This window comes from Pinus tabuliformis, chromosome 4_2, assembly GCF_031772625.1.
Source record: "Pinus tabuliformis cultivar Carrire ecotype Pingquan chromosome 4_2, CPIR1, whole genome shotgun sequence".
Taxonomy (NCBI): Eukaryota; Viridiplantae; Streptophyta; class Pinopsida; order Pinales; family Pinaceae; genus Pinus; species Pinus tabuliformis.
The window spans coordinates 109,474,251-109,500,107 of record NC_142304.1 but is presented as its reverse complement, the minus strand read 5'-3'; the positions used below and the strand labels follow the sequence as shown (position 1 = coordinate 109,500,107).

Below are 25,857 nucleotides of genomic sequence, written 5' to 3'. Positions count from 1 at the left end.
GAGAACATACTGAGGGAGACCAGCCAGTTCAATTTCTGGAGCAGGTTTAGCTGAGAAATTCAAACTAGTGGTCTGTACAGTAGCAAGAGGCAGCGGGTATGGAACAAAGAGTCGTGAACAACACCAGAAGACTAGCGTAGAGGTTGGAGACACAGACGCAGAGCCTCTTAGGCGGACGCAAAGGCAGCAGACTGCGCAGTCACTAGAGAGTCTGCGTGGGTGACGCAGAGAGTCCCAGTGCTGATGTAGAGAGGCAGGAGCTGACACAGAGGGTCTGGGAGCTACGCAGAGGCCAACAAGCCTGACACTGAGACTGGGAGAAGTGCTGGAGAACTTTTCTCTGTTAGGTAAGCCAGTTTGGCACCCAGTTGTACTGAAGAATTGCTAAATAATAAAATCCTCCTCTGTTGCACCAGTTTTCCCACATTGGGTTTTTCCAGGGACAGTTGTCCAAAATATTTGTGTTAATGTGTTGATTCTTATGCATGTGTTTGTTTCTGTATTATGGTGTGATATTTGTAGCATAATTTATTTTAATGTTTAATGAAGGGTTTTCGTAAATAACTTATTGAGAAATAAGTAGGCAAAATAAGTCAGTTGTTGCAGTGATAGAATTTTCACATGGTACCAGAGGAAGTAATTAGAGACAGGAAGGGAAAATCAATTATGGGTCGAGATAATGATGCAGAGGCATTTACGTCAGGAGACTCACAGATTTTCAGAAAATTGCACAAGAGACAGTAATTTCGATTTCTCTATGTTGGCTTCCAGGTTAGAAGAAAAAGTGGCTTGTGTAACTAGCTCTGCATCATCAGAGGTATGGTATATAGACTGTGGAGCCTCGTGGCATATGACGAGAATACGGGAATGTTTCTCAGATTATCAGGAGGGGAGGATGAATTTTCAGATCACCATGGGAAACAAGGCAAAGTGTACTCCAGTAGGGAGGGGTACCATAGTTTTTCAAGCAGAAACGGGAAAGCAGTTCCGTGCTACCAATGTGCTGCATGTACCAGGATTGGGGATGAATTTACTTCTCGTGTCGCAACTTCAAGGCAAAGGCTATGATGTTTTCTTCATCAAGAATAGCATTTACGTCAAACACTCGAGCAGGAAAAGAAAGTGAAGATCGAGATCAAAAGTAACAGGTTGTACAGACTAAAACTAGAATCACCAATGACACTAATAGGCAGTCATGGAGACAAGGATTTGAACGAACTATGGCACAAAAGAATGGGACATTTGCACCTTGGGGTTGTGAGAATTATTAGGAACACTGTAATAGGAGTTCCAGATCTTAGTATGGAACGAGATGATGTATGTAGAGGATGTGCGCTGGGAAAGTATGCTAAAGCAACATTTCCTAGAAGTAAAAACAGGGCCAAAAGTGTACTAGGATTGATACACTCAGATATCTGCGACCTATGTCCACTCAGCTCTTAGTGGTGTCGAGTACTTCCTTACCTTCATTGATGACCACTCAAGGAAAACTTGGATTTATTTTCTGAAAACCAAAAATGAGGATTTCTGTCTATTCAAAGAGTTCAAGGCTCTAGTGGAGAATCTAATTGGGAAGAAAATAAAAGTTTTGCGTTCAAATAATGGTGGAGAGTATGTCGATAAGGACTTCATTGATTTTTGCGCTGAGGAGGGCATTAGAAGAGAGTGGACGACTCCTTACAATCTGATGCAGAATGGAGTAGCAAAAAGGAAGAACAGGACTATCGTAGAAGCAGTGAGGGCCATGATGTATGATTAGGATATGCCAAAATTCTTGTGTGCAGAAGCATGCAACACGACAGTCTATATTCAGAATAGAACTCCTCATCAGGGATTGGGCAAGATTACTCAAGAGAAAGTCTTCACAGGGAAGACGCCGAAGTTAGTCATTTCAGGATATTTGGGAGCTTAGCATATTGCCGCATACCCGGGGAAAAGAGGAAGAAGTTAGATCAAGCTGCAGAGAAAGGATATCTAGTGGGATATAGCGAGAATGCTAAAACATATAGAATCTATCTTCTAGGGAGCAGGAATCTAGTAGTTTGACGGGATGTGAAGTTCATGGAGGACAGCGCTTTCAGAAAATCTCGAGAAATGCCTTCCGAGGAGCAGTCAAAAGAGGAGCCATTGGTCAAACCTCTTCAACCGACGAAAGTAAAGAATTCTTCCTCGGATTAGGGAGAATCACAGGAGGAGGAGCTAACAGAAGCACTTGCTGGCAGAGGAAGAACGAACAAGGAACTTCATCAGATTGTGCGAGATGCAGAGGATTTCATTGGTGCACCTAGGAACAATAAGAGGGAGCGAAAACAACTAGATAAATATCAAGCATTAGTAGCTCAGGATGGGGAGCCTGCCAGTTTTCAGGAGGTTGCTCAACATCAGGTTTGGTTGGATGTGATGGTAGAGGAGTACAACTCCATAATGGTGAACGATGTGTGGGAGGTAGTGCCAAGGCCTCAAGACAGATCGGTGGTAGGTTTGAGATGGATCTACAAGATTGAATACGCCGCACCCGGCAGTGTGGAAAAATACAAAGCCAGGTTTGTGGCTAAGGGGTATGCTCAGAAGGAAGGAATTGACTACAAAGAGACCTTCGCCCCAGTAGCTAGGTATACATCTATTAGAACCGGTGATATCTCTTGCAGCATAGATGGGATGGGAGATTCATCAGATGAATGTCAAAACGACATTTCTGAATGGGGTGATAGAAGAAGAGTTATACATTGAACAACCAGAAGACTTTGAGACACATGAGAAGAAGTCTCATATATGTAGATTGAAGAAAGCCTTGTATGGGATGAAACAAACACATAGAGCATGGTATGGCCGAACTGATGGCTACTTGTAGAAGATGGGATTTGTCAAGAGTGACGCAGATCCAAATCTCTACTATCTGGTTGTAGAGAATGAGCCTCTAATCCTAGTATTATATGTGGATGATCTCTTCTTGACAGAATCATCCAGGCTCATGGGGACTACAAGAAGAATCTAGTCACAGAATTTGACATGAAGGATTTGGAACAAATGCATTATTTCCTGGGGCTGGAATGGCTGCAAAAGGGAGAGATCTTCCTTGGACAAGGGAGATATGCTACAGAAATTCTGAAGAGATTCAGGATGGAGGATTGTAGACCCATGGCTACTTCGATGATCACAAACTGGAAGAAAATTGATGCATCAGAAGCCAAGCATATTGATCCCACCTTATACAGGCAACTCATATGGTCCCTAATGTATCTGGTCAATCCCAGGCTAGACATTTGTTACGCTGTCAACACCCTCAGTTAGTTCATGGTGGAGCCAAAGAGGGCGCACTCGGCAGCAGCCAAACATGTTCTCAGATATATACAGGGAACAATCAATTATGGACTCTTGTACAACAGGAGTAAGGATATCAGATTGAGTGGATTCACTGATGCAGATTGGGCTGGAAGTTTAGTAGATCAGAAAAGTACCTCTGGGCACTGTTTCAACATTGGATCAGGAATGACCTCCTGGTGCAGTAGAAAACAAAAGTCCGTAGCTCTGAGCTCAGCTGAGGCAAAATATATGGCTGCAAGCATAGCTTTGTGCGAGGCCATATGGCTTAAAAAACTGCTTATGGACCTATTCAGAAGAAAGATGGAGGCGACTAGGATCATGTGTGATAATCAGAGTTGCTCAAGCTCTCTGAGAATCCAGTGTTTCATGATCAGTCAAAGCATATTGATATCCGGTGTCACTTTGTTAGAGACTATGTACAACGAGGAGTTATACAGTTGAGCTACACTCCTACAGGAGAATAGGTGGCAAACATCCTCACCAAGGCCCTTGGAAGAACAAAGTTTGATTATTTCAGGGAAAAGATGGGGATGATAAAGAATCCATTTCAGTAGCAGAAATGGGGGTGATGTTGCAGTGCAGTAGCACGATGCAGCATGATGAGAAATGATTGCAGTGAAGATGCAGTGTTGGGAATAAGGACCAACAACAACACGGATGCAAAGGGAGTTGTAGTGCAGATGCAGTGCTGGGAGAAAGGACCAGCAACAACACGAATGCAGAGGGAGCTGCCGTATGGATGCAGCAGTGGCAGAGGCAGAGCCATGGGCAGCAGTACAGGATGTAGCAGTGTAGAGGATGTTGGGCGGGGAGGCCTAACATCAGCACAGGTACTGGTGCTGTATAGTCAGAATGATGCGCAGTATGGAGTATTACTAGAGCACAGTCCTCGCTAAGAGGATGTGTTGATTGGGGGTAGCATCGGATGTGCTCTAGCCATGAAAATTGGTGGAGAGACTAAAGCACATGAGATCTCCAAGACCCACAAAGATTCTAACCAGTTTGGGAGATATTAAAATAATTAATATTTTTAATGGAGTTCCTAAGTCTAAACTTAGGAAAAATAAAATATTAATGGGTATTAATATAAAACTGGGTTAGAAGGTTCCAAAAGTCATGGATCAAGCCAAATCTAATCTTAGCTGTTGATCAGAGATTTAATCTCGGCCGTTGAAGGACCAACAGGAAAAGTATAAGAAGAGGCTTGAGGGTCAGTTGGAGAACATACTGAGGGAGACCAGTCAGTTCAATTTCTGGAGCGGGGTTAGCTAAGAAATTTGAACTAGTGGTCTGGAGACCAGCAATAGGCAGCGGGTAAGGAATAAAGAGTCGGGAACAACACCAGAAGACCAGCGCCGAGGTTGGAGAGGTAGATGTAGAACCTCTCAGGCAGATGCAAAGGTAGCAGACTGCGCAGTCACTAGAGGGCTTGCGTGGGTGATGCAGAGAGGTCCAGTGTTGACGCAGAGGGTCTAGGAGCTGTGTAGAGGCCAACAAGCCTGACGTTGAGACTAGGAGACGTGCTAGAGAATTTTTCTCTGTTGGGTAAGCCAGTTTGGCACCCAGTTGTACTGAAAAATTGTTGAATAATAAAATCCTTCTCTGCTGCACCGATTTTCACTCATTGGGTTTTTCTGGGGACAATTGTCCAAAATATTTGTGTTAATGTGTTGATTCTTATGCATTTGTTTGTTTCTGAATTATGGTGTGATATCTGCAGCATAATTTATTTTAATGTTTACTTAAGGGTTTTCGTAAATAACTTATTGAGAAATAAGTAGGTAAAATAAACCAGTTGTTGCAGTGATAGAATTTTCACAATTATAGTCTTAGGGAGTCTATGCAGACAAAAGACCTCCCTGAAGAATAAGTTTGCCACCTGTGAGGCTGAATATCATGTTGGTATGGCAAAGAAGTGTGCAAATTTGATTAGCCGGTCGACCACCATAAAAATACAATCCTTCTCTTGCATCGAGGGATGTCTAGTGATGAAATCCATAGAGATGCTCTCCCATTTCCCCTCAGGGATGGGAAGAAGCTGCAACAATCCTACTAGATGGGTCAACTCTCCTTTGTTCCTCTGGGAAGCTTCGCAGTCCTGCATATGGCTTAACATGTCTCCGTTTAGGCCCTTCCAAGTGAAGCACTCTCTCATTGCCATGTAAGTTTTCCTAAACCCCTGGTGCCCAGACAAAGGAGAATCATGAGCTGCTCGAAGGACGCACTCTCTCAATTGGGATCCTGAAAACAAAGCTATGCACCCCTTATAATAAATAACCTCATCCATCACCCTGTAGTGCTCATCTGCATGACTTCCCTCCAAGATCTCGCACGCTCGATGATCCTTGGAGTACTCTACCAATAACTGAGCCTTCCAATCATGACAAATGCTCATGAATGAAAGTCCAACTGGTTTTCCAGACAGTGCAACTGCCGCTACGTTGTGCTTCCCCCACACATACCAATGTTTTAAACAACGGCCGAGCTGACTCCGACTTGGCCGAGCCAGCCCGAGCCGATGTTTGGCTGAGTCGGCTTAGTGGCCGAAACAGAACGACTGGTCGGGTTGTCACTGAGTCGGCCAAGCCAGTCATCGACTCGGCAGGCTCGGTAACAACTCGGCTGGCTCGGTAACAACTCGGCCGGCTCGGTAACAACCCGACCGACTTGACTCTTTCTCGACTTGTTTGAAAAAGATCCTGAAGCACATTTGTCAAAAGTTCTTCCGCCTCCTACATATCAACAATTGGGTGTTGTTTATTGCATATTTATAGCCCTAAAGTAATATATCATTGCGAGAAAGTTTTGAAAATTACAAGGCCGAATGGTTATCCTAGTGGCATGAATTAGAAAACTGAAAAGATGCATTGAGCCATACAATGTTTTTGAAAAGGAAAATGTTCTAGCAATGGACTAATAGATACATATTTACCTCTGATTGTTCTGGCGCTTGACCAGAATTAAATCAAGGGTTTTGAGACTTTGTTATGTTGATTTTGGGTAGCATTGGATGTGCTCTAGCCATGAAATTTGGTGGAGAGGCTAAGGCACATGAGATTTCCAAGACCCATAAATAATTTAGAGAAATTCCACTCAGATGAAGAGATATTAAAATAATTAATATTTTTAATGGGTTCCTAAGTCTAAACATAGAAAAATTAAAATATTAATGTGTATTAATATAAAATGGGTGAGAAAGTTCTAAGAGACGAGGATCAAACTAGATTTAATCTTAGTCGTTAATTAGGGACTTAATCTCGACTGCTGAACCGTCAACAAAAAAAGTATAAGAGGAGGCTTGAGGGTCAGTTGGAGACACACCAAGAGAGACCAAGAATTCGATTTTCTGGAGCTGGGTTTGCTGAGGAAGTCGAGTTAGAGATCAGTTGCAGTGAGGGCAGTTCCACAAGGGATTTCGATCCAAGGTTGAAGAATATATATCAGAGAGGCAACAAAGTGCCGGGAGAGGCAGCGCAAAGCCTAGGAAGGCTGATGCAGAGGCTAAGGAGGCCAGCGCAGAGGACGCAAAAGCCGTAGAAGTAGACGCAGAGGACACAGAGGATGACGCAGACAATGCAAAGGGATGTAGAGGCTGATGCTGGGTTGAAGAGGCTGCGTTGAGGAGGTTCTATGGGGCAGACTAAGAGCAAATCAGCCGAGAGAGGGTGACACAGTTCCATAGGAGTGCTTGGAGCAGCTTTCGCTGTCTAGCACAAGGAACAGTCGGAGTCACTATGGGGTTGATCATCTGGTTGCTGATTTGCCAGAATATCTGTCTCTGGAGAGAGGTACACTGCCAAGGATTTTCTCTGAAGGGTCAGCCATTTCTGGCACTCTAGTTGTATTAAATTTTTTTCTTAATAATAAAACCCTCATATATGCTGCATCGGTTTTCCCGAATTGGGTTTTTCTGGGGACGATTGTCCAAAAATAATGGTGTCCCTTGTGTTGTCTCAGTTTATTTCAGTTGTTGATTTGTATATTTATGAAGGCTACAATTTTGTTTACTTCGATTTTTATGTTATTAAATAACTGGTTAATGTAAAGAACAAGTAGGAGATAGTAAAGCAAATATTGCAGTAGGGGTTTTTGATGTGTTAGATTTAGAAATTTTCGCATGGTATCAGATTGCAGATCAAACATGACTGAAGACATCAGCCGAAGAAATCTGCGAATTTGCAGCAGAGAAGCAGCTGTCCCGAGAGACAACGTTGTTCCAGAGCTGAAGAGGCAAGACGAGCTGTGACGCAGTGCAAATAGGGTGATGCAAAGGCTCACAGAAAGCCCGCGTCAGCATTCTGAGCCAGGAGAAGGGCTAGAGCAAAGGCATAGAGGGGCAGAACAGGCTCACGCAGAGCCACGTCATCCTTCTCAGCCAGGAAGGATTGACGCAGTTGGCCAGAAGGAGTGGATTCAGCCTACACCGTGATTGTGCAGAGCCTGAAGGGCTCAGGTTCTTTAGTTGTTGGGGCTAAGGGAACTGTGTAGATTGTGATTTGAGGAGTTGGTGGGACGCGTTTCTGTCAGTACAAAATACTGTCTAAGGAGATGAAACCAAGGTAGAGGGAAGCACTACCTCGACAGATTTCTAGCCAAGAAATCCAGATCCGAGTTGCAGCAGCAAAGGGGGCTTGAAGAGGAGTGATTCGACAGTTGGTAAGAGTATTTCCAGGGGGGAATCAGGACTTAGAGAAAGTCTCTCAGAGAAGAGCAGAGATGGCAGTGAACAAATTGAGGGATTAGGACAGATTGGAGGGGCATCCAATTTTGTCATCTGGAAGGCCAGGATCCTGGCAATTCTGGATAAACATCACATCAAGGACTATGCCTTGAGAACCGTAGCTGTCCCAGTTGACCCTGATGCTAATGAGAAGTATGAGGAGGCCCAGACGAAGGTGAAATGCATGATCCTAGATGGGGTCAAGGATCATGTCATACCATATATTGCTGAGAAGAACACAACAAGAGAGATGTGGTAGACCTTGACCACCTTATACTAGGGCTCTTCCATGCAGCGGAAGATGTTATTGGAAAATCAGCTGAGGTTAGATCAGATGCAGAGAGGAGAGGAGATAGATAACTTCCTTCTCAAGTTACAAGGAATTCGAGACCAACTTACTTCCGTGGTGTCTACATCAGATCCAAAGTTTATGGTTAGGATTGCTCTGAATGCAGTCTCTGAGGACTGGGAGACGTTTTTCCAAAGCATTTTGGGCAGAGCGACTCTCCCAGTTTGGAGGAGATGTGGGCAGCTCTTCGGCAAGAAGACATCAGGAGGTTGACTAAGGCGGGGAGTAGCGGTAAGGGAGTTCGAATCAACAAAGAGGAGGAGGAGGATGCTGCTCTAGCATCTGCGGGACAACAGGGGGTTCAGAAGGGGAAGAAGAAGGAAATCTCCAAGGTTAGGTGCTTCAACTGTGGGGAGCTGGGACATTATGCATCTCAGTGCCCCATGAAAAAAGGCAAGGGAGAAGCTTTTGACTCAAAGGCAACTCCAGTAAAGGCGGAGAAGAATGTCGAGACTGATGACGATTGTGCCATGAGTGCTCATGCGTCTCTAGAGAAGAGGTGGGGAGACATAGAGTTGTAGTTTAGAGGACTACATGCAGGGGCAGGATCTTTGAGGTACCCAAACTCTTGGATCACATCAGGCTATGGGAGCCCTTAACGATAGTAGCATGATGATAGGTGTCGGGTGGAGCAAGGTGTGATGGAGTGGCAAGGTAGTGCTAGAGTGCATAAGTCAATAGCAACGCAGTGGAGTTTGCAGCAGTGCGAGAGGCACAAAGGTGTTTGTAACAACTCATTGGCAACAGAGGGAGCGCTGGATAGCAGTAAAGGTAGCTTCAGCATCACGAGGCTTCCAGACTATCCCGGATGTCAGTGTTTAGGTGAAGTCAGTTACTTAATTCTCGGTAACTGAGTTGTACTGCAGCAGTTAATAGTGGCAATGCTATGGGCAAAATGATGCAGCATGTTGAGAGGGAGTTGTAGTACAGATATAGCAGTGGTAGTGGCAACGTCATGGACAGTAGTACAGGAAGCAACAGTGCAGTGGATGTGAGGCAACAGGCCAAGCATCAGCACAGGTATTGATGCTGAGGATCAATGTGATGCTTCTATGGTGAAGCATTGCTAGAGCACACTCGTCACTAAGAGGGAGTGTTGATTTTGGGTAGCATCGGATGTGCTCTAGCCATGAAATTTGGTGGAGAGACTAAGGCACATGAGATCTCCGAGATCCATAAATCATTTGGAGAAATTCCACCCAGATGAAGAGATATTAAAATAATTAATATTTTTAATGGTTTCCTATGTCTAAACTTAAGAAAATTAAAATATTAATGTGTATTAATATAAAATGGGTGAGAAAGTTCTAAGAGACGAGGATCAAGCCAGATCTAATCTTAGCCATTGATTAGGGAGTTAATCTCGGCCGTTGAATTGTCAACATGAAAAGTATAAGAGGAGGCTTGAGGGTCAGTTGGGGACACAGCAAGAGAGATCAAGAATTCGATTTTTTGGGGCTAGGTTTGCTGAGGAAATCGAGTTAGAGATCAGTTGCAGTAAGGGGCAGTTTAGCAAGGGATTTCGATCCAAGGTTGAAGAATACATATTAGAGAGGCAACAAAATGCTGAAAGAGGCAACACAGAGCATAGGAAGGCTGATGTAGAGGCTAAGGAGGTCAGTGCAGAGGACGCAAAAGCCATAGAGGCAGACGCAGACAACGCAGAGGGATGTAGAGGTTCATGTTGGGATGAAGAGGCTACGCTAAGGAGGTTTTGTGGGGAAGACTGAGAGCAAATCAGCCGAGAGAGGGTGACGCAGTTCCAAGAGGAGTGCTTGGAGCAACTTTCGGTCCAGCACAAGGAATAGTCAGAGTCACTGTGGGGTTGATCATTCGGTCGCTGATTTGCCAGAATATCTGTCTCTGGAGAGAGGTACTATTGCCAAGGATTTTCTTTGAAGGATGAGCCATTTTTGACACCTTAGTTGTATTTAGAAATTTTCTTAATAATAAAACCCTCATATATGTTGCACTGGTTTTCCCGAATTGGGTTTTTCCGGGGACGATTGTCCAAAAATAACAATGTCTCTTGTGTTGGCTCAAGTTATTTCAGTTGTTGATCTGTATATTTGTGAAGGTTGCAATTGTGTTTACTTCGATGTTTATATTATTAAATAACTTGTTAATGTAAAGAACAAGTAGGATATTGTTAGGTCCCTATATTACTAGTGTAAACCCTTATTGTTATTACTACAGCCCCCTTATTATATTTTTGTGCCCATGTAGTCCCCATATTCTTATTATTGTGCCCCATAGAAGCCCACTATTGTTATTGTTGTGCCCTTACATTATTAATGTTATGTCAGCTCCGACTCTATAGTGTGCTCAAATTCCTGTCCGGTGGTTGCCCCGACGGTATATCTCCAAAAACTACCATATATCTATCTACTACTGCTTGTATGTCTAGATGTAGTGGTGTAGTTTTTCCCCTAGCCTCTAAAATCCTCAGCTCTACTGCCCATGCTATGTCTCGATGCCTCAAATCGGCCTCCATTCAGTGGGTTGAAACTGTCTGAGGGGTGTATGAATGCATGCCCCTAAGAACCACTGGCTTGCCATCTCGTCCAACAAACTCCATCACCAACTGTTTCCAATCGGTGGTAACTCGACTGAAGGAATACAACCATTGGACACCCAACACCACATTGGTGTCTGGTACATCCACCACGAAAAAGTGGTCTATCATCGAATAGTTGCCCATAGTCACTGTCAGAGTGGGAACATATGTGTTGATTTGGGGTAGCATCGGATGTGCTCTAGCCACAAAATTTAGTGGAGAGGTTAGGGCACATGAGATCTCCAATACCCAGAAAGGGTTTGGGCAAATTCTAAATAGATCAGGAGATATTAAAATAATTAATATTTTTAATGGAGTCCCTAAGTCTAAACTTAAGGAAAATAAAATATTAATGTGTATTAATATGAATCTGTGTTAGAATGGTCCAAAAGACATGGATCAAGCCAGATCTAATCTTAGCCATTGATTAGGGACTTAATTTCAGCCGTTGATATCTCAACAGGAAAAGTATAAGAGGAGGCTTGAGAGTCACTTAGAGATCACACCAGATGATCAATCATTCTATTCTCTAGAGCGGGGTTTGCTAAGAGATATAGAACCAATGATTGGGAGAGCAGCTGAGGGGCATTGAGTACAGAGAAATAGAGAAGGTAGAGATTGTGCCGGGAGAGCAGCGCAACAACTAAGGAGGGTGACGCAGAGCCAGCAAGGGCTCACGCAGGGCCATGCAGAGGCAGCCAAGTGTTGCGCATAGCACAAGAGGGGCCAGCGCAGCTGACGCAGAGGCTCCTAGAGCTGACGCATGGCCTCTTGGGGCTGATGCAGGCCTAGAAAGGTTGACGTAGGGCCAACGTGAGACAGAGAGGGGCTGATGTAGTCTAGTTTGGGCAGACGCTGAGGTTGCACTATGCAGAGCAGTTTTGTGCTGAGGAGTTGCCGAAAGGGTTTTCTGGAGTTTCAGCTAGGAGATTTCTCTCAAACTGTGAGGTATAGCTGTTAAGGAAATTCTCTGTTGGGTAGACCAGTTTCGACACCCAAATTGTACTTTGATATTGTTTAGTAAGAAAACCCTGTGATAGCTGCCCCAGTTTTCCCACATTGGGTTTTTCCAAGGACATTGGTCCAAAAATAATGGTGTCATGTGGTGTGTTTGTTCTTGTTTCTTTTAGTTGCTTATCTGTAATATGTTGAGTATGCACTGGTGTTTATTTTCAGTATTTACTTTGTAAATAACTTGTTAAAGAAAAATAACAAGTAGGTAGGAATAAATCAAAAAAAGTGCATGAAGGGTTTCTAAACTAAGTAAAGCTAGAAACTTTAACAATATCGAGTGCACTGCATAGTACTGTCTCCTGGTATTAGGACTGAAAACGGATCAAACTCTGTAGTGGTGATGCCCGTCCTCTGGACCATTTGAGCATCAATAAAATTGTGGGTGACTCTATTGTCTACCAAGACTGAGACACGCTGCCCCTGCACCGTACCTCTGATCCTCATAGTAAAAAATGTGGGAATCCCCGCACAACGAAGTTAGGACTCCCCCTGCTAGTGAAACCCTTGATCTGAAGGTTGAATCTCTAAGTAGGTATTATTATATTTGCAGGGACAAATTTTGGAAGGAGGCTAAATTGCTAATCATTAGAAAGGGCCAAAGCTGAGCTAGTGAAGGCCGAATTATCAGTTCTAGAAAGGGACCAAAATTCTTGTCTTTTGCGGGCTGAATTTGTATCTCCAAGAGGCTGAGATGACAATTCCAGGATGGGGCCGAATTTGTATTATTATCATCTTCTAAAGGGTCAAAATCATCTTTCCTTGGAGGTCAAATTTATTGCTGAAGAGGAGTTTATTGCTAGGGCCAAGTTTCTCATTTGTTATCAATTCCAGAAGGGTCGAGTTTTATCATTAGTTCTTGAGGGCTGAATTTGCTTGCCGGAAACGAATTTAGTTTCTGGGGCCGAATCCATCTACTGTAGCCGAATTTTGTTGTGAAAGGCCAAGTTCATATTTCAAGGGGGTGAAATCAAGTGGTCTAATTGTATCCTCAAAGGGCTGAAATGTTTATCTTCAGGAGGAGGCCGAGATTATCATTTCAAGAGTGCAGAATCATCATTTTTTCTATGGGCTGAGTTTGCTTGCTGGTTGGGGCTGAGTTCTCCAAAGGGGCGGGTTCATTGCGAGGTAATTTCCAGACTTACATTGCCAGGTTCATTCAGAATTTTGTGTAATTTCAAGAAGGGTTCAGATTCTAAAAGCCTCCCTTAGTTAATGCAATAACATTCAGATTTGCCCCAAAGTGTTGTCTTTGCATGACTGTAGCATTCAGTGATTTTTCTATCAGCTATTAATGTGTTTGTTGAAAAACTTGTAGTTCCTCTAGTACATCTCTGTTATCATTAGTAAAATATTATAGATTCATTGGTACATGATAAGTCATTAATGAAAAGTTGTGAAATGGTTAAATTTCTCTCACACTGATTCAACCCCCTCCCGCTCCCCCCGCTCAGTGTGATCTTTGGTCCAACAACAAGAACATAGAGCATTATGGTTTGTTCTCAGATCACGCCAATGTTTACCATGGTCATGACTAATATATGAAGCAATGTCACCATATTTGTGCAAGTGTACAAGATATGACAGTATCTAATACATCAAGCATCATCATAATATCTCAATAGACATCTGAAGCACTGAGGTGCTCTCATCATGTGTACAAAGCCATTGTGTACCATCTGTCTGTTGCTACTTACTGAGCTATGCCTAAGACCTTTACTGACAAATTGGTATGCATCGAGGAATCAATTGAGCAAGTCCACTGTGTGAAGGAGATGATTATGTAGCAAAAGCTGCGAAAGATGTCGTCAAAACATGTGTTTTGACCAATTTGAAGTTCTCACATCAGGTGTGAACTAGAACATCATGCCACTGGAAGAGTGGTGCTTGTATTGAAAGTCCTATCATGTGAGGAAAATCACAAGATTACCTCTCATACAATATGAGGGGTAGCAAAAGGCATTTTCTATTATTGAAGGTTTAGTGTGGTGACCAATCCATTCCTTTTGGTTTGACGTGTCTGAACTTTCACTTGCATATGAAGAGCCTCCTTTTGTAGAGCCTTGGATGCCCTTATGTCAATTGGTAATGAATCCTAAGAGCTATTTGAAATTGTTTTTCGGAAAAGGAAGAAGAAAATAAATGAGTGAAGAATGGAGGGTATAATATGAAAAGAGAGGGAAAGGGCTGGGATCTCCAGAGCAAGTGTGATTACTTTTGGAGTTGAATTTTGTTCATTTAATGCTAAATAACATGGAATTTAATGCCATAGTTCAGAGAAAGAGACTAGTGAATCAATTGACAACAAAGTCTCACTTTTTTTCCTATTGATGGATGGAGCCAGAGTCATTTCTGATATTACTAATAATAGAGGCTCTTAAATCTAGGGTCTTGATGTTCATTGCATTGTTAGCTGGTTTGCTTGTGTGCATGTTACATAGACAAACGAGCATAAGCCTTGAAGATGTAACTTCAACCCAGCAACTTGATTGATATTATAAAGTCTAGCTTTTGGTTTTGGTATTTGATTTTACACTGAGAGTGGATGCCATAAGAGCCATTTTGAAGACATATATCTCTGCATAAGACAGAGAATAGAGATCATATTTCAACTTTTGTAGAGGATTTGTATTGGTGAAGTGAGTGGGCTATAAGTCCCTAATTTGTGGATCAGGAAGCAGTGGATGATGGAAAATATGAGCTCCTGTATATACTGATTTTGAAGACATAGTCAGTAATCTTGAAGACAAAGGTATGCATATGAGATGTTGAGATATTTTGTAGTGTAATAGAGCTCTAGTTTAAAGGGGATCGTGGACGAGTAAACACCAATCTCCAACATTTGATATTGCCATGTAAATATTTATATTTACTATAAAACATTTACATTATTACTAAAGCTAGTGCTGTGAATCTGTGACCATAATGTGAGTCCACTACAGTGAGTTTGTATCACAGAATAAGGGTTTGTTTTGTGTTTGAGAGAGTGGGTTGGTAGTCTATCTTAGGCTAGTCTATTGTAATTTATCTCTATCGTAGTATAAAACAATATGTGCTGGGCACTCCACCCCTCCGTATTCTTTATTGTTGTGCTGATATATTCTATATTTCATGCAATATACACTTTTTCATTTAAGAAAAGGTTGATTAGTTGATGATGTATAAAACAAAATCGCAACTGATATATACTCTCAATTTGTTTTGTGATGTCAGTGTCCAGTGCTTTTAGGACTTTTAGAAAAAATGAAGCGTGGTTTTCACCCCTTCTACCCTCAGGTAAATTCCTACTCTTCTCTTCATTTGTCAATTTTGGAGATAGATATTTCTCTTATTATCTTTAATTGTAAGAAAGACACTTGGCATTTTGATTGCACAATCACCGACCACTTCTCCTTTGTTGATGGATATTTTTGTTTATACAAAGATATTGTTACTTGTATTATTGATCACCTACAACATAAACAAGCTACTAAAAGTTCATAGTTTGGTCTTGATAATGTTATATGCTTGTGAACATGACCATGCTTTTGGCATTTAATGTCTCAAATTCAGATAATGCTTGAAAAACTCAAAACTTTAGAAGGTTGGCACTGGGCAGGTTAGAGCGTATCAGGTGTAGGCTTTCTAACAAGGCAGAAGCCAAAAATGCAAAAGGAACATGAAAGTAATCCTAGTGATCATGCATATTGAGCTTATTTTCCCTTTTCTAATGCTCATAAGAGCTTACATCTACCCTAGTCTAATATAGATGAACACAAGAGTTTGGTGAAATCATGGAGCCAATACAGCCATTTGATGGACTCATAAATACCACCAAATATTCCCTTGTGTTCAGTTTAACCAAAACATGGAGACAAAAAATCAAACCATCTCCCATAAAATTGGACGGGAATGGAAATGAACTCATAAGAATTGATGAAGACACCAAAATCAAGACAAGATTGGGATGAGCCTTGTTACCCCTCCTTCCAACTGGGGTACCTATAGAAATCTTTTCATCAAAGCCAACACTTTTCAAACAGCTCTTGCACAGCCATGTGGCAGCCTTAAAAATGAAGACTTCAGGGTTCTTTTTATGATGAAACATAACCAGAAATCTGACACGCTAAGGAGATAGTTGAGCTTTCTCAAGCAGTGATTGTTTTTGGAGGCTATATAGATGGTGAAGCATCTCCTCCACTAATAGTGATTGGTGCTGGAAAAGGAAATCATGCTGGTGGCTAAGTTGTCAGATGGCACCAATTTCCATTCTTTGATCATTAAGATTTTACTTGAGATTTAGTTCAAGTCTTGGCACTACCCCTAGAAGAATTTCTGTCCAGTTGGTGTGGACAAGATTTGTGGACATCAGAAGAAGATGCCACCCATGTCTATGATCATTTCAATGCTGCTGGTGCACTTATGACATCATTAAGAAGTTCTGAGTCTTGTGCTGTCTTGGCCTCAGAAGATTTAGATGGCTCATTGGATGAGGCAAATGATGCTTGTGCAGTGAAAAGTAATTGCAGGCCTCCTGCCACTCATGCTCAAAGTACAACATCATTAGTGAACATACTTGCAAATCTGCACTGTAACGTGCCAAGCATTTGTAAAGACGTGAAAAATGAATTCCTTGATAGGTTTCTTGATTGGTTGTCTACATCGTGGTTTAATCGATCAAGTGATTATATTTGTGGCTATGAATCACAAACAACCCTTCAGATATGCAAAAATCTCTGCATGTTACTGGATCATGTAATGTTACGGAATCCCAAGTTACAAGCTATGTCACAAGGTTCGTCGAACTTTAACCTTCAGGTTCGAATTTTGGCGAACCTTAAAAAAAATTTGAGGTTCGGCGAACCTCATCGAACCTCATAGTCATTTACCAGTCCATAGATCAAAACTCATAACTTCCTATCGCAACACAAGCTTGTAATTTATCCTTGCAGTTTCCATGTTTGTGATAGAATTTTTGATGTTTACTGATGTTGATTTCTTACTATTTTATAGTATAATTCATTTTAAATTAATATATATATAGACGAACCTAATGACGAACCTCATCAAAACATTCGAACTCAAACCGAACCTAATCATTGTCGAACCCAAACTCGAACCCGAACCATGTGACATTGGTTACAAGAGGAAGATATTAATTCAGAAGGTTACTTGAGGGTAAAGCAAACTGTAGCGCGGAAATTGAAGCTAATGAGAATGGTGGGCATTGTGGTGATGATCAATTGGCTTCTTCGTCATGCCGTGGTAGTTTTGAAGTATGTGGTATGATTTGTGCAAGTACAGCTACAATGGCACTAGATGCAATCTATGAGATCTGCAATCAAAACCTCAATGAAATTTTTCCTAGTTTCTCAAGTAACATTAATACAATTGAACAGAAGGGATGCTTAGCAAGCATTGCAAGATATTGCATACATGTTCTTAATATGAAGTTGCAGAAGGCTTGCCTTCTTTGGGAAGATGTGTAGAACTTCAGGGAATACCTTGTTGCAAGTTATATTCCTGTAAACTTATTGAGAGCAGCATTCACAGAAGCTGCAGTGCTATATGGATTGAGAAGGGGTTCTCCACTATTTTAAAATGGCATATCTCTTGTATCACTTGTAACCAGCTTTATTTTTGTCTTTGGTATTGGAAGAACTGCAACTCACCCAGGAACAATGAGGACGCTGTTGAGCATCTGGGGATGCCATGTTCAGTGGAGACAGGTCTTCGATTGGGTTATCAGTAGATCCGAGGCAGAGAGAGGGACATCCATAGGATCACTCTTCAGTATCCCTGCACACTCTTAGCCACAACCTTGGGGACCTACCCACCCATCACTCTCCAGTGTTGCTTACAATTGCAGAGCGTTTGGTTGCTGCCCCTTGATGCTCCCAGTACAGGCAGCAGGACATTGGAGGCTCACCCTAGGCAGTTGGATGAGACAATGTGTCATGGGCAAGAGGGAGCATCTCTAATTGAGACAATAAGTGGGTGCACGAGATGATGGATACAGGCTTAGGGATGGCGTGGTTTACTGCCAAGGTAGCATATGTTCCACCCCTGGGCTCACACTTGGGGAGCTGAGTGCGAGGGAGTTGCATGATGCACTTTTGGCAAGACAGTGTGAGGCATTATATGAGCATCAGATGTAGTGGAAGGTAGACCTCGTCTACAGGCAGATGTTTAAACTCCAGGCGGTATCGGGGTGCTCTTTTGGGAGATAGGAAAACAAAGTTCATGGTGTGGTATGGTAGATGTAGGGCAGTTTTGCATGCACTAGATTTATTCATGATATGTGGAGTCTATATAAAGATTGCATGTAGGTTGCAGGGACGTGGGATAGGTGGATTCCAGACTCCAGTAGTCGACAACTCTATGTTGCAACAAATTTGGTTATGGGATCAAGGGATTCAGTTGGCAGAGAGGTCACTCCATTTCGTGATGAGCGGGATTGGTGCAGAGGGTGATCTAGCTCACTTTGGGGTTGACACATGGTGGATCGCTGGGGCCTCCATTGTATGGTGAGGAAAATTTTCCCTGTTGTTGCTCAGGATAGAGATTAGTAGTGGATGTGCAGATATTGACATCATGTAGATGCCTGGGCAGGAAGAGCTTGGCTTTCACTGAAATTTCGCCATAGAGTTTTAGGAGAGGATACAACATACGCACGATGGACAGTCCCTCATAGTTAACGTGGCACAACGATAGCATGGGATTTGGGTATCAGAGGATTTATCAGTCTAGCTATCCTTAGGGATGCACTGGTTTCCACAGGGGAAGATCATTTAGATTTTCCATTGGGGTTTAGTGATTTATTGTTGGCATGGGGAACTTCACTAGGATGGAAGGATGAGCAACAATAGGAGATCAGGGGAAGCTCATGCGGGTGAGTATTCATCTCCACAGGGGATGGGTTGTATCTTCATAGGCTTACCATTAGAGTGCATGAGATGGACTACTCGGTAGGGCAGCTTCATGAGGAGTTGGTCAAAGTTTTACATTATCAAGATGATTTACTTATTGGTGGTAGGTAGAGGGCTTCTAATGCCTATACCTGATAGGATAGTGAGTGGAGCAAGGGGTACTTCATGTTGATTAGGATGGCTTGGGATCTTGGTACTAAGGGACTCTTTTATGAAACGACAGTGTAGAGATCAAGGACGATCTAGTGGCACATTTGGGACCCTGGTATAGTTTGCAGTGATAGTGGGGATCAATAGTTAGAGAGGGCGCTTGTTCAAGCATTGCTTGAGGACAAGCAATTTTTGGTGGGGAGGACTGTAATATACCCAATTTTAAATTTTCATTTGAGCGAACTAACGAAGTTTATTGGGGAGGTGCTAAGCATATCACTATTTTGTAATTTGGGCAGTGGAGGCATTTTTGGCATATGGGATTTAGGAGAAATGGAAAATTACAACTCTAGTGGAATGTGGGGGCCACAGGAGAAGGAAATTCGACCCAATGGAGCAATTCGCACTTCTTGGAGGAGAGAGAAAGAGAAAGGGTGCAAATTATTGAAGAGTGGGGGCCACCAAGGAGGAGAGGGCCAACAATTATAAATGGAACATGGGGCTCTCATTTGGAGTCTGGACACCTTTGGTCGTTTTACATTTCAACACTAGCTCTCTTGAGCTGCTTAACCAAGACAACCCGTGCTATTTACCACAACGAATTTTCAAGCAGGAATTCCACCCTCCTTTTGGAGAACTATGAGTGTCTCCCTAGTGGAGCAATTTGGGGGGCTTAATTCAAAGTTTCCATTAGACATCATTGCAGGAGTTTACTTAGCAGTGCACATTTCTTAGGCACAAAGGTATTTTTGTGGAGCACATTGTGGGAGAATGCATGCATTAGAGGCTTCGAGATTTTGTAGGGAATTTTCTTATTGTTAGACCAAAGTTTGGACAACAATTCATTGGGCTAGATTGGAGGCTATTCCCTAGGTCAAATTTTCAATCTTTTGCTAGGGGTGCAAAAGTTATTGACCAAGTGCTGCAGAGGGGTTTAGAGAAGTGGATCCAAGATAGATAAGGGTTGGAGATAGGAGGTAATTCTCAGTGGATAATTTAGCCAAAGCTGAGAGAAATTTCTTGTGGTGGATTTGGGCATAATTCAGTAGTATCAATACCGTGGGGCGTTTTTTTGCCAGATTGGGCAATTTTGACTTGCTGGGGGTCATTGAGGGTCTATGGATTCAGCCCAAACCCTTTTTGGGTTTTTGTGGGTTTTCTGAGAGGAGCCTGGGGTTAATTTTACAATTTTTTTTTGAGTAGTTTAGAGGAAAAAACTCCAGTTCTATTCAAGTAGTGGCAACAATAATCTTCTGGGCAATGCATAGATTTTGTGGGAGTCATTTCTAGCACCGGGGTTTGCGAGATTCTTCTGGGTTATTCTGGGTTTCTTGTGAGGAGGCTTCACTTAATTATCCATAATTTTCTGATTACTTTTGAGGGGTGAAACTCAGGGTCATTTCCCAACAACTACAACAGTTTTCCCAATAGTTGGGCGCAGTTTCCATAGGGGCACTTCCCAACACATAGAGCATTGTATTGACACTTGGGTTTTTGCCATAGCTTGCAGTAGCAAGCCCAGGTTCCATTTCTATCATTGATGTATTTATATTTTATAAATTAATGTAGCGACTCAACTATTTGGTCCCATTTCCTGTGTCTACTGCTTATAACTTGTGTGCACAGAGTTTATTTGCTATATCTTAGTACATGTATTTGATATTCATTGATATTTCCTAGTAAGGAATATTACAAATTTCCACCTCCATATCCTCCTGATGCATCTCCTGAATCTGCTACATCTGTTGTTGATTTTCTTGTGCAATTAAGGTTAGCACAATATTTATGAAATTCTGATATCTATCTAGCCATTTTTGCTCCCTCTTATTGTTCCTTCAAGCACCGATGAAGTCCTTTGCATCTCGTAGAATCTGACGAAGTTCTCTGCTCATTCTTCCTCTGCTAGCAGGTGCTTCTGTTAGCTCCTCCTCATCTTGTGATTCTTCCTGGCCCGAGGAAGAATTATTTTCTTCTGTTGGTTGAAGAGGTTTGACCAACAGTTCCTCTTTTCACTGCTCCTCGGAAGGCATTTCTTGAGATTTTTTGATAGCCCTGTTTCCATGAACTTCACATCTCGTCGAACTACTACCTTCTTGCTCCCTGGAAGATAGATTTTGTATGCCTTACCATTCTCGTTATATCCCACTAGATATCATTTCTCTGTAGTTTGATCCAGCTTCTTCCTCTTTTCCTCGCGTATGCGACAATAAGCTAAGCTCCGAAATATCCTGAAATGACTAACTTCAGGCATCTTCCTTGTGAAGACTTTCTCTGGAGTAATCTTGCCCAATGCCCGATGAGTTCTATTCTGAACATAGACTGTTGTGTTGCATGCTTCTGCCCACAGGAATTTTGGCATGGCCCTAGCTGCTTCTACAATAGTCTTGTTCTTTCTTTTTGCTACCCCATTCTGCTTCAGATTGTAAGCAACTCTCCACTCTCTTCTGATGCCCTCCTTAGTGCAAAAATTAGTGAAGTCTTTATCGACATACTCTTCACCATTATCTGAGCGTAAAACTTTTATTTTCTTCCCAGACAGATTCTCCACCAGAGCCTTGAACACTTTGAATTGACAGAAAACCTCGTCCTTGGTTTTTAGAAAATAAATCCAAGTTTTCCTTGAGTGGTCATGAATGAAGGTAAGAAAGTACTTGGCACCACTAAGATCTTTAGTGGACATGGGTCCGCAGATATCTGAGTGTATCAATCCTAGTACAGTCTTGGCCCTATTTTTACTTCTAGGAAATGTTGCCTTGGCATACTTTCGTAGAGCACATCCTCTGCATACAGCATCTCATTCCGTACTAAGATCTAGAACTCCTGTTACAGTGCTCCTAAGAATCCTCAGAGCCCCATGGTTTGTTCAAACCCTTGTCTCGATGACTGTCTATTAGTGCCATTGATGATTCTAGTTGTAGTCTGTACCAATGTTGTTAAAAGCGCGATCGGGATTAAATCGGCGCCGGGAAAAAAGCGGGAAAAATCGGCAAAAGCGGGAAAAAAGCGTTTGGCACAAAAATATTCATTTTTTTTCATTTTTTTTCATTTTTTTTAATATCTAAACCATCTACAACATAAAATAAATACATTGACACATAAATATGATAAAAAAACTAATATATAAGATGTTTAATATCATTTCTAGCGCTAAAATCACACATAACATTGAATCATGTCCTGAATAGTAAGTCCTGAGTCCCAACTCAGCCTCAAAATATCAACAAAAAATATGATAATGTATCTCATCATGTCATAATGTCATATACAATAAAATGAAAGTCTAAGACTCTAATCCTATTGATTTCCTCTGCCCCTCTTGCGAGAAAATGTCACTGCTTTCCCTTTCCCCGTAGATGAAGATGCTGGTGCCTGTGCTGGTGGAAATGGCAGTGGAGTCTGACGTGCTCTAGAAGCTGAAGAAGTAGAAGTAGCAGCTACTGTAGGTAGACGGAGACCACGTCCTCTACTGGTGGTAGTGGTAGCCCGGGTAGGCGGTGTCACCTCCTCCTCCTGCTCCTCCAACTCCTCCTCCTGCTGCTCCTGCTCCTCCTCCTCCTCCCCCTCATCCTGCACTAACCAATCATCAGTGGGATCCATGAGAGGCCTCTCGGTCTCAACCCTCCATTCAGCAGTGGTGTCAATCCCATCCAATGAGATGGCATCCATATCAGGTGTCTTCTCTAGTTGCCTCACCCACAATCGAAGATTGTAGTAGACATAGACCATGTCATTAAGTCTATGGGACTCCAACCTGTACAAAGTTCATGAAATAATAATTAATAATTAATATTATAAAAAAATATTGTTTAATGAATTCAAAAATTTATTTGGAAATTTGCAATATTTTAAATGTTTAAGTGTTAAGTTGTTAACCTATTGCGCTTCTTGTTGTGTATTTTTTCAAATACACTCCAATTGCGCTCACATCCTGAGGAGCTGCATGTTTGGTTGAGGATGCGTATGGCAAGCTTTTGCAAAAGAGGTACTCTGCCACCATACATCTTCCACCATGCGTCTACAACAAAATTACAAATAAAATTTTAAATAAACATAAGAAAAAAATGGAATTTGAAGAGACAATGAAATTTGAAACAAAGTTACAAAGTACAAACTAAAAAATACCTGGCATTTTAATCGTCCTATCAGTGACAGCCATCTCAAAGCCAAATGTGCCACCTGACATCTTATATGTCTCAATTTGTTTAGAGATCTCTATACGTTGTTCTGGAGATCTCACCATCTTCTGGACACAGGTTAATAATCCATCCACGATCTCAGCATCAAAATCAAACCCACATGCATAAGAAAATGCAGGGTTCAGGAAAAGCCCAACAGCATGAATGGGACGATGGAGTGTGTTGTTCCATCGCTCATCAATCACTTCCCATAGAAGGAGTTGTCTCTGAAACCCATCATCTCCCTTATCATCATAGTAGGACCGAATGGCTTCTTTGGCCCTGTCCATGGCTTCATACAAATAGCCCATTGCGGGCTTCTCACCATCAACCAACCGAAGAACCTTTACCAAAGGTTCAGTAACAACGCACACCTCCTGCACTCCCGCCCAGAAGTCTTCCTGGTATGAAACTAGTCTGCACACGGCTTCTCCTTCTGGTTTGCGGCTCATTGACGAAGCACGCCACTCCTCTGAAAGAAACATTCTCTTCAAATCCCACATAGAATTCAAGAGGGATTGAAGAGATATGAAACTCGTCGCAAACCGTGTAATGGCGGGGCGCACCAACTCTTTGTTGTTGGTGCATTTTCTCATCAAGCTAAGCACAGATGTGTGATTGTAAATAAATTTTGTGATGCTTTTTGATGAGTCAACAATATCTTTGACAAAGGGAATTTTCCCTATGTCCTCTAACATCAAATCAATACAATGGGCAGCACAAGGTGTCCAAAATAAAGTAGGATGCCTGTCCATAAGCATTCTACCAGCAGCAACATAATTTGCAGCATTGTCCGTTATGACTTGGACAACATTTTCTGCACCCACCTCCAAAATAAACACATCCAGCAAATCACATAAAGTTCTTGCATCTTTGATTTGATGAGTTGCATCAATAGATTTGATAAACATAGTCCCATTGGGACAACTAACCAAGAAGTTTATAAGGGTTCTCCCCTTTTGGTCAGTCCAACCATCTGACATAACAGTGCATCCTGTTTGTGCCCATGATGCCCTAAAATCCTCCAATCTTTGGGTGTAGTCACGCTTTTCCTCTTGAAGAATCCGGCCTCTGAAATCATGAAGAGAAGGGATTTTGTACCCCGGGCCAACACTGGCAATAACATCAACAGTAGGTTGGAAAAATGGATTATTCCTTACAATGCTGAAAGGAATATCACTCCAGAGGAGAAATTTTGCCATCAACCTATCAGCTTGTTCTTTTTCAGTTCTTTTTAGCATTGAACCGATAGTTGGTTGTGAACCAGGTGTGGTTCGAGGAACAAAAAATGATGATGCAGCTACCGGATTGACTGACGCTGTAGTAGAACCAGTGCCACTTGGCCCACTTCCTTCAGCTGACCTTTTTAGTTGCCTTTTGAGTTCTTCTTTGGCCTCTCTAGTGTGCTCTAATTCTCCCAATGCTCTCATGGCTCTTTGGATAATTTCAGGATTTGTATTTATACAGGGCCCCACATCACGTCCAGGGATTTGTGCAAGGTGGAACTTCAACCTGTACACCCCCCCGCTTATCTCCTTTCCACACAACTTGCAATTCAAGTTTTGTCTATCATTCGGAGCTTTAGGTTCACCATATTCCCAGAAAGGATCCAATTTCCTTGGCATGTTTGTTTTTGAATTTTGAATTTGCAAACCTATGGAAAAATAAGGATTAGGAAATAGGAATTTAGGATTACATAATACAAATTACAATTTAGCATTTACAAAATTACAAGTTAATTATTTCCAAAATCCCAATTTCCAAACCCAAGTTACCCAACCAAATGCCAATGGCAAATGCCAAAAAACAATGAAAATTCAAAAAGCATAAACAATGTTTAAAAAAATGAAAAAATAAAAATAAAAAATTGGTTCTCATAGTCATAACAAATTACCCATCCAAAATCAATGAAAAATTACAAAAAATTCTTTAAAAACAATGAAAAACAAAGTTTTTAAAGAAGCAAAACAAAAAAAAATTAATCTACATACCGTTTTTATGGACAAATTGGTGATCTTGTCTTGGATTTCTCCTAAAAACACTTGGATTCGCTCCCAAAGTCGACCCAAACCCTTCAGCTCTTCTCCTCCTCCTCCGCGCGGCGACAGTCAAATGACATAAAAAAAATTCATTTTTCCCTATTAAAAGCCCGCTGCCCGCGCCCTCGGCGATTTTTTCGGAAAAAATCGCTATTAAAAAAATCTGGCTATTTTTTGGGATAAAAATCGCGTTTTATGCGGAAAGGTGAAAAAATCGCGATTTTAACAACACTAGTCTGTACAACCTGTTACTTTTGATCCTGATCTGCACTTTCTTTTTCCAGCGCGAGTGTTTGACGTATACTTTCTCCTTGATGAAGAAAACATCATAGCCTTTTCCTTGAAGTTGCGACACGGAAAGTAACTTCATCCCCAATCCTGGTACATGTAACACATTGGTAGAATGGAACCGCTCTCTCGTTTCTGTTTGAAAAACTATGATACCCCTCCCTACTAGAGTACATTTTTCCTTGTTCCCCATGGTGATCTGAAAGTTCATCCTCTCCTCCGATAATCTGAGAATCATTCTCGGATTCCCGTCTTATGTTAAGAGGCCCCACTGTCTATATAGCATACCTCTGATGATGCAAAGCTAGTCACACAAGCCACTTCTTCTTCTAGCCT

The 25,857-nt window shown here is 41.9% G+C and overlaps 1 protein-coding gene across 14 annotated transcripts in view; it reads left to right on the top strand.

Moving 5' to 3' along the window:
* The window catches only part of LOC149168511 (endonuclease V family protein), a 526,712-nt gene that overhangs the window by 224,284 nt on the left and 276,571 nt on the right, over nucleotides 1–25,857 (top strand). For 10 of the 14 annotated variants that reach the window (XM_089428271.1, XM_089428272.1, XM_089428275.1 and 7 more), the window contains one exon: nucleotides 15,175–15,237. The exons of the other annotated variants lie outside the window; for them this stretch is intronic. In XM_089428271.1, the coding sequence (XP_089284397.1) occupies nucleotides 15,175–15,237 (63 nt within the window). The remainder of the gene's footprint in view (nucleotides 1–15,174; nucleotides 15,238–25,857) is intronic. 14 annotated transcript variants of the gene reach the window in all.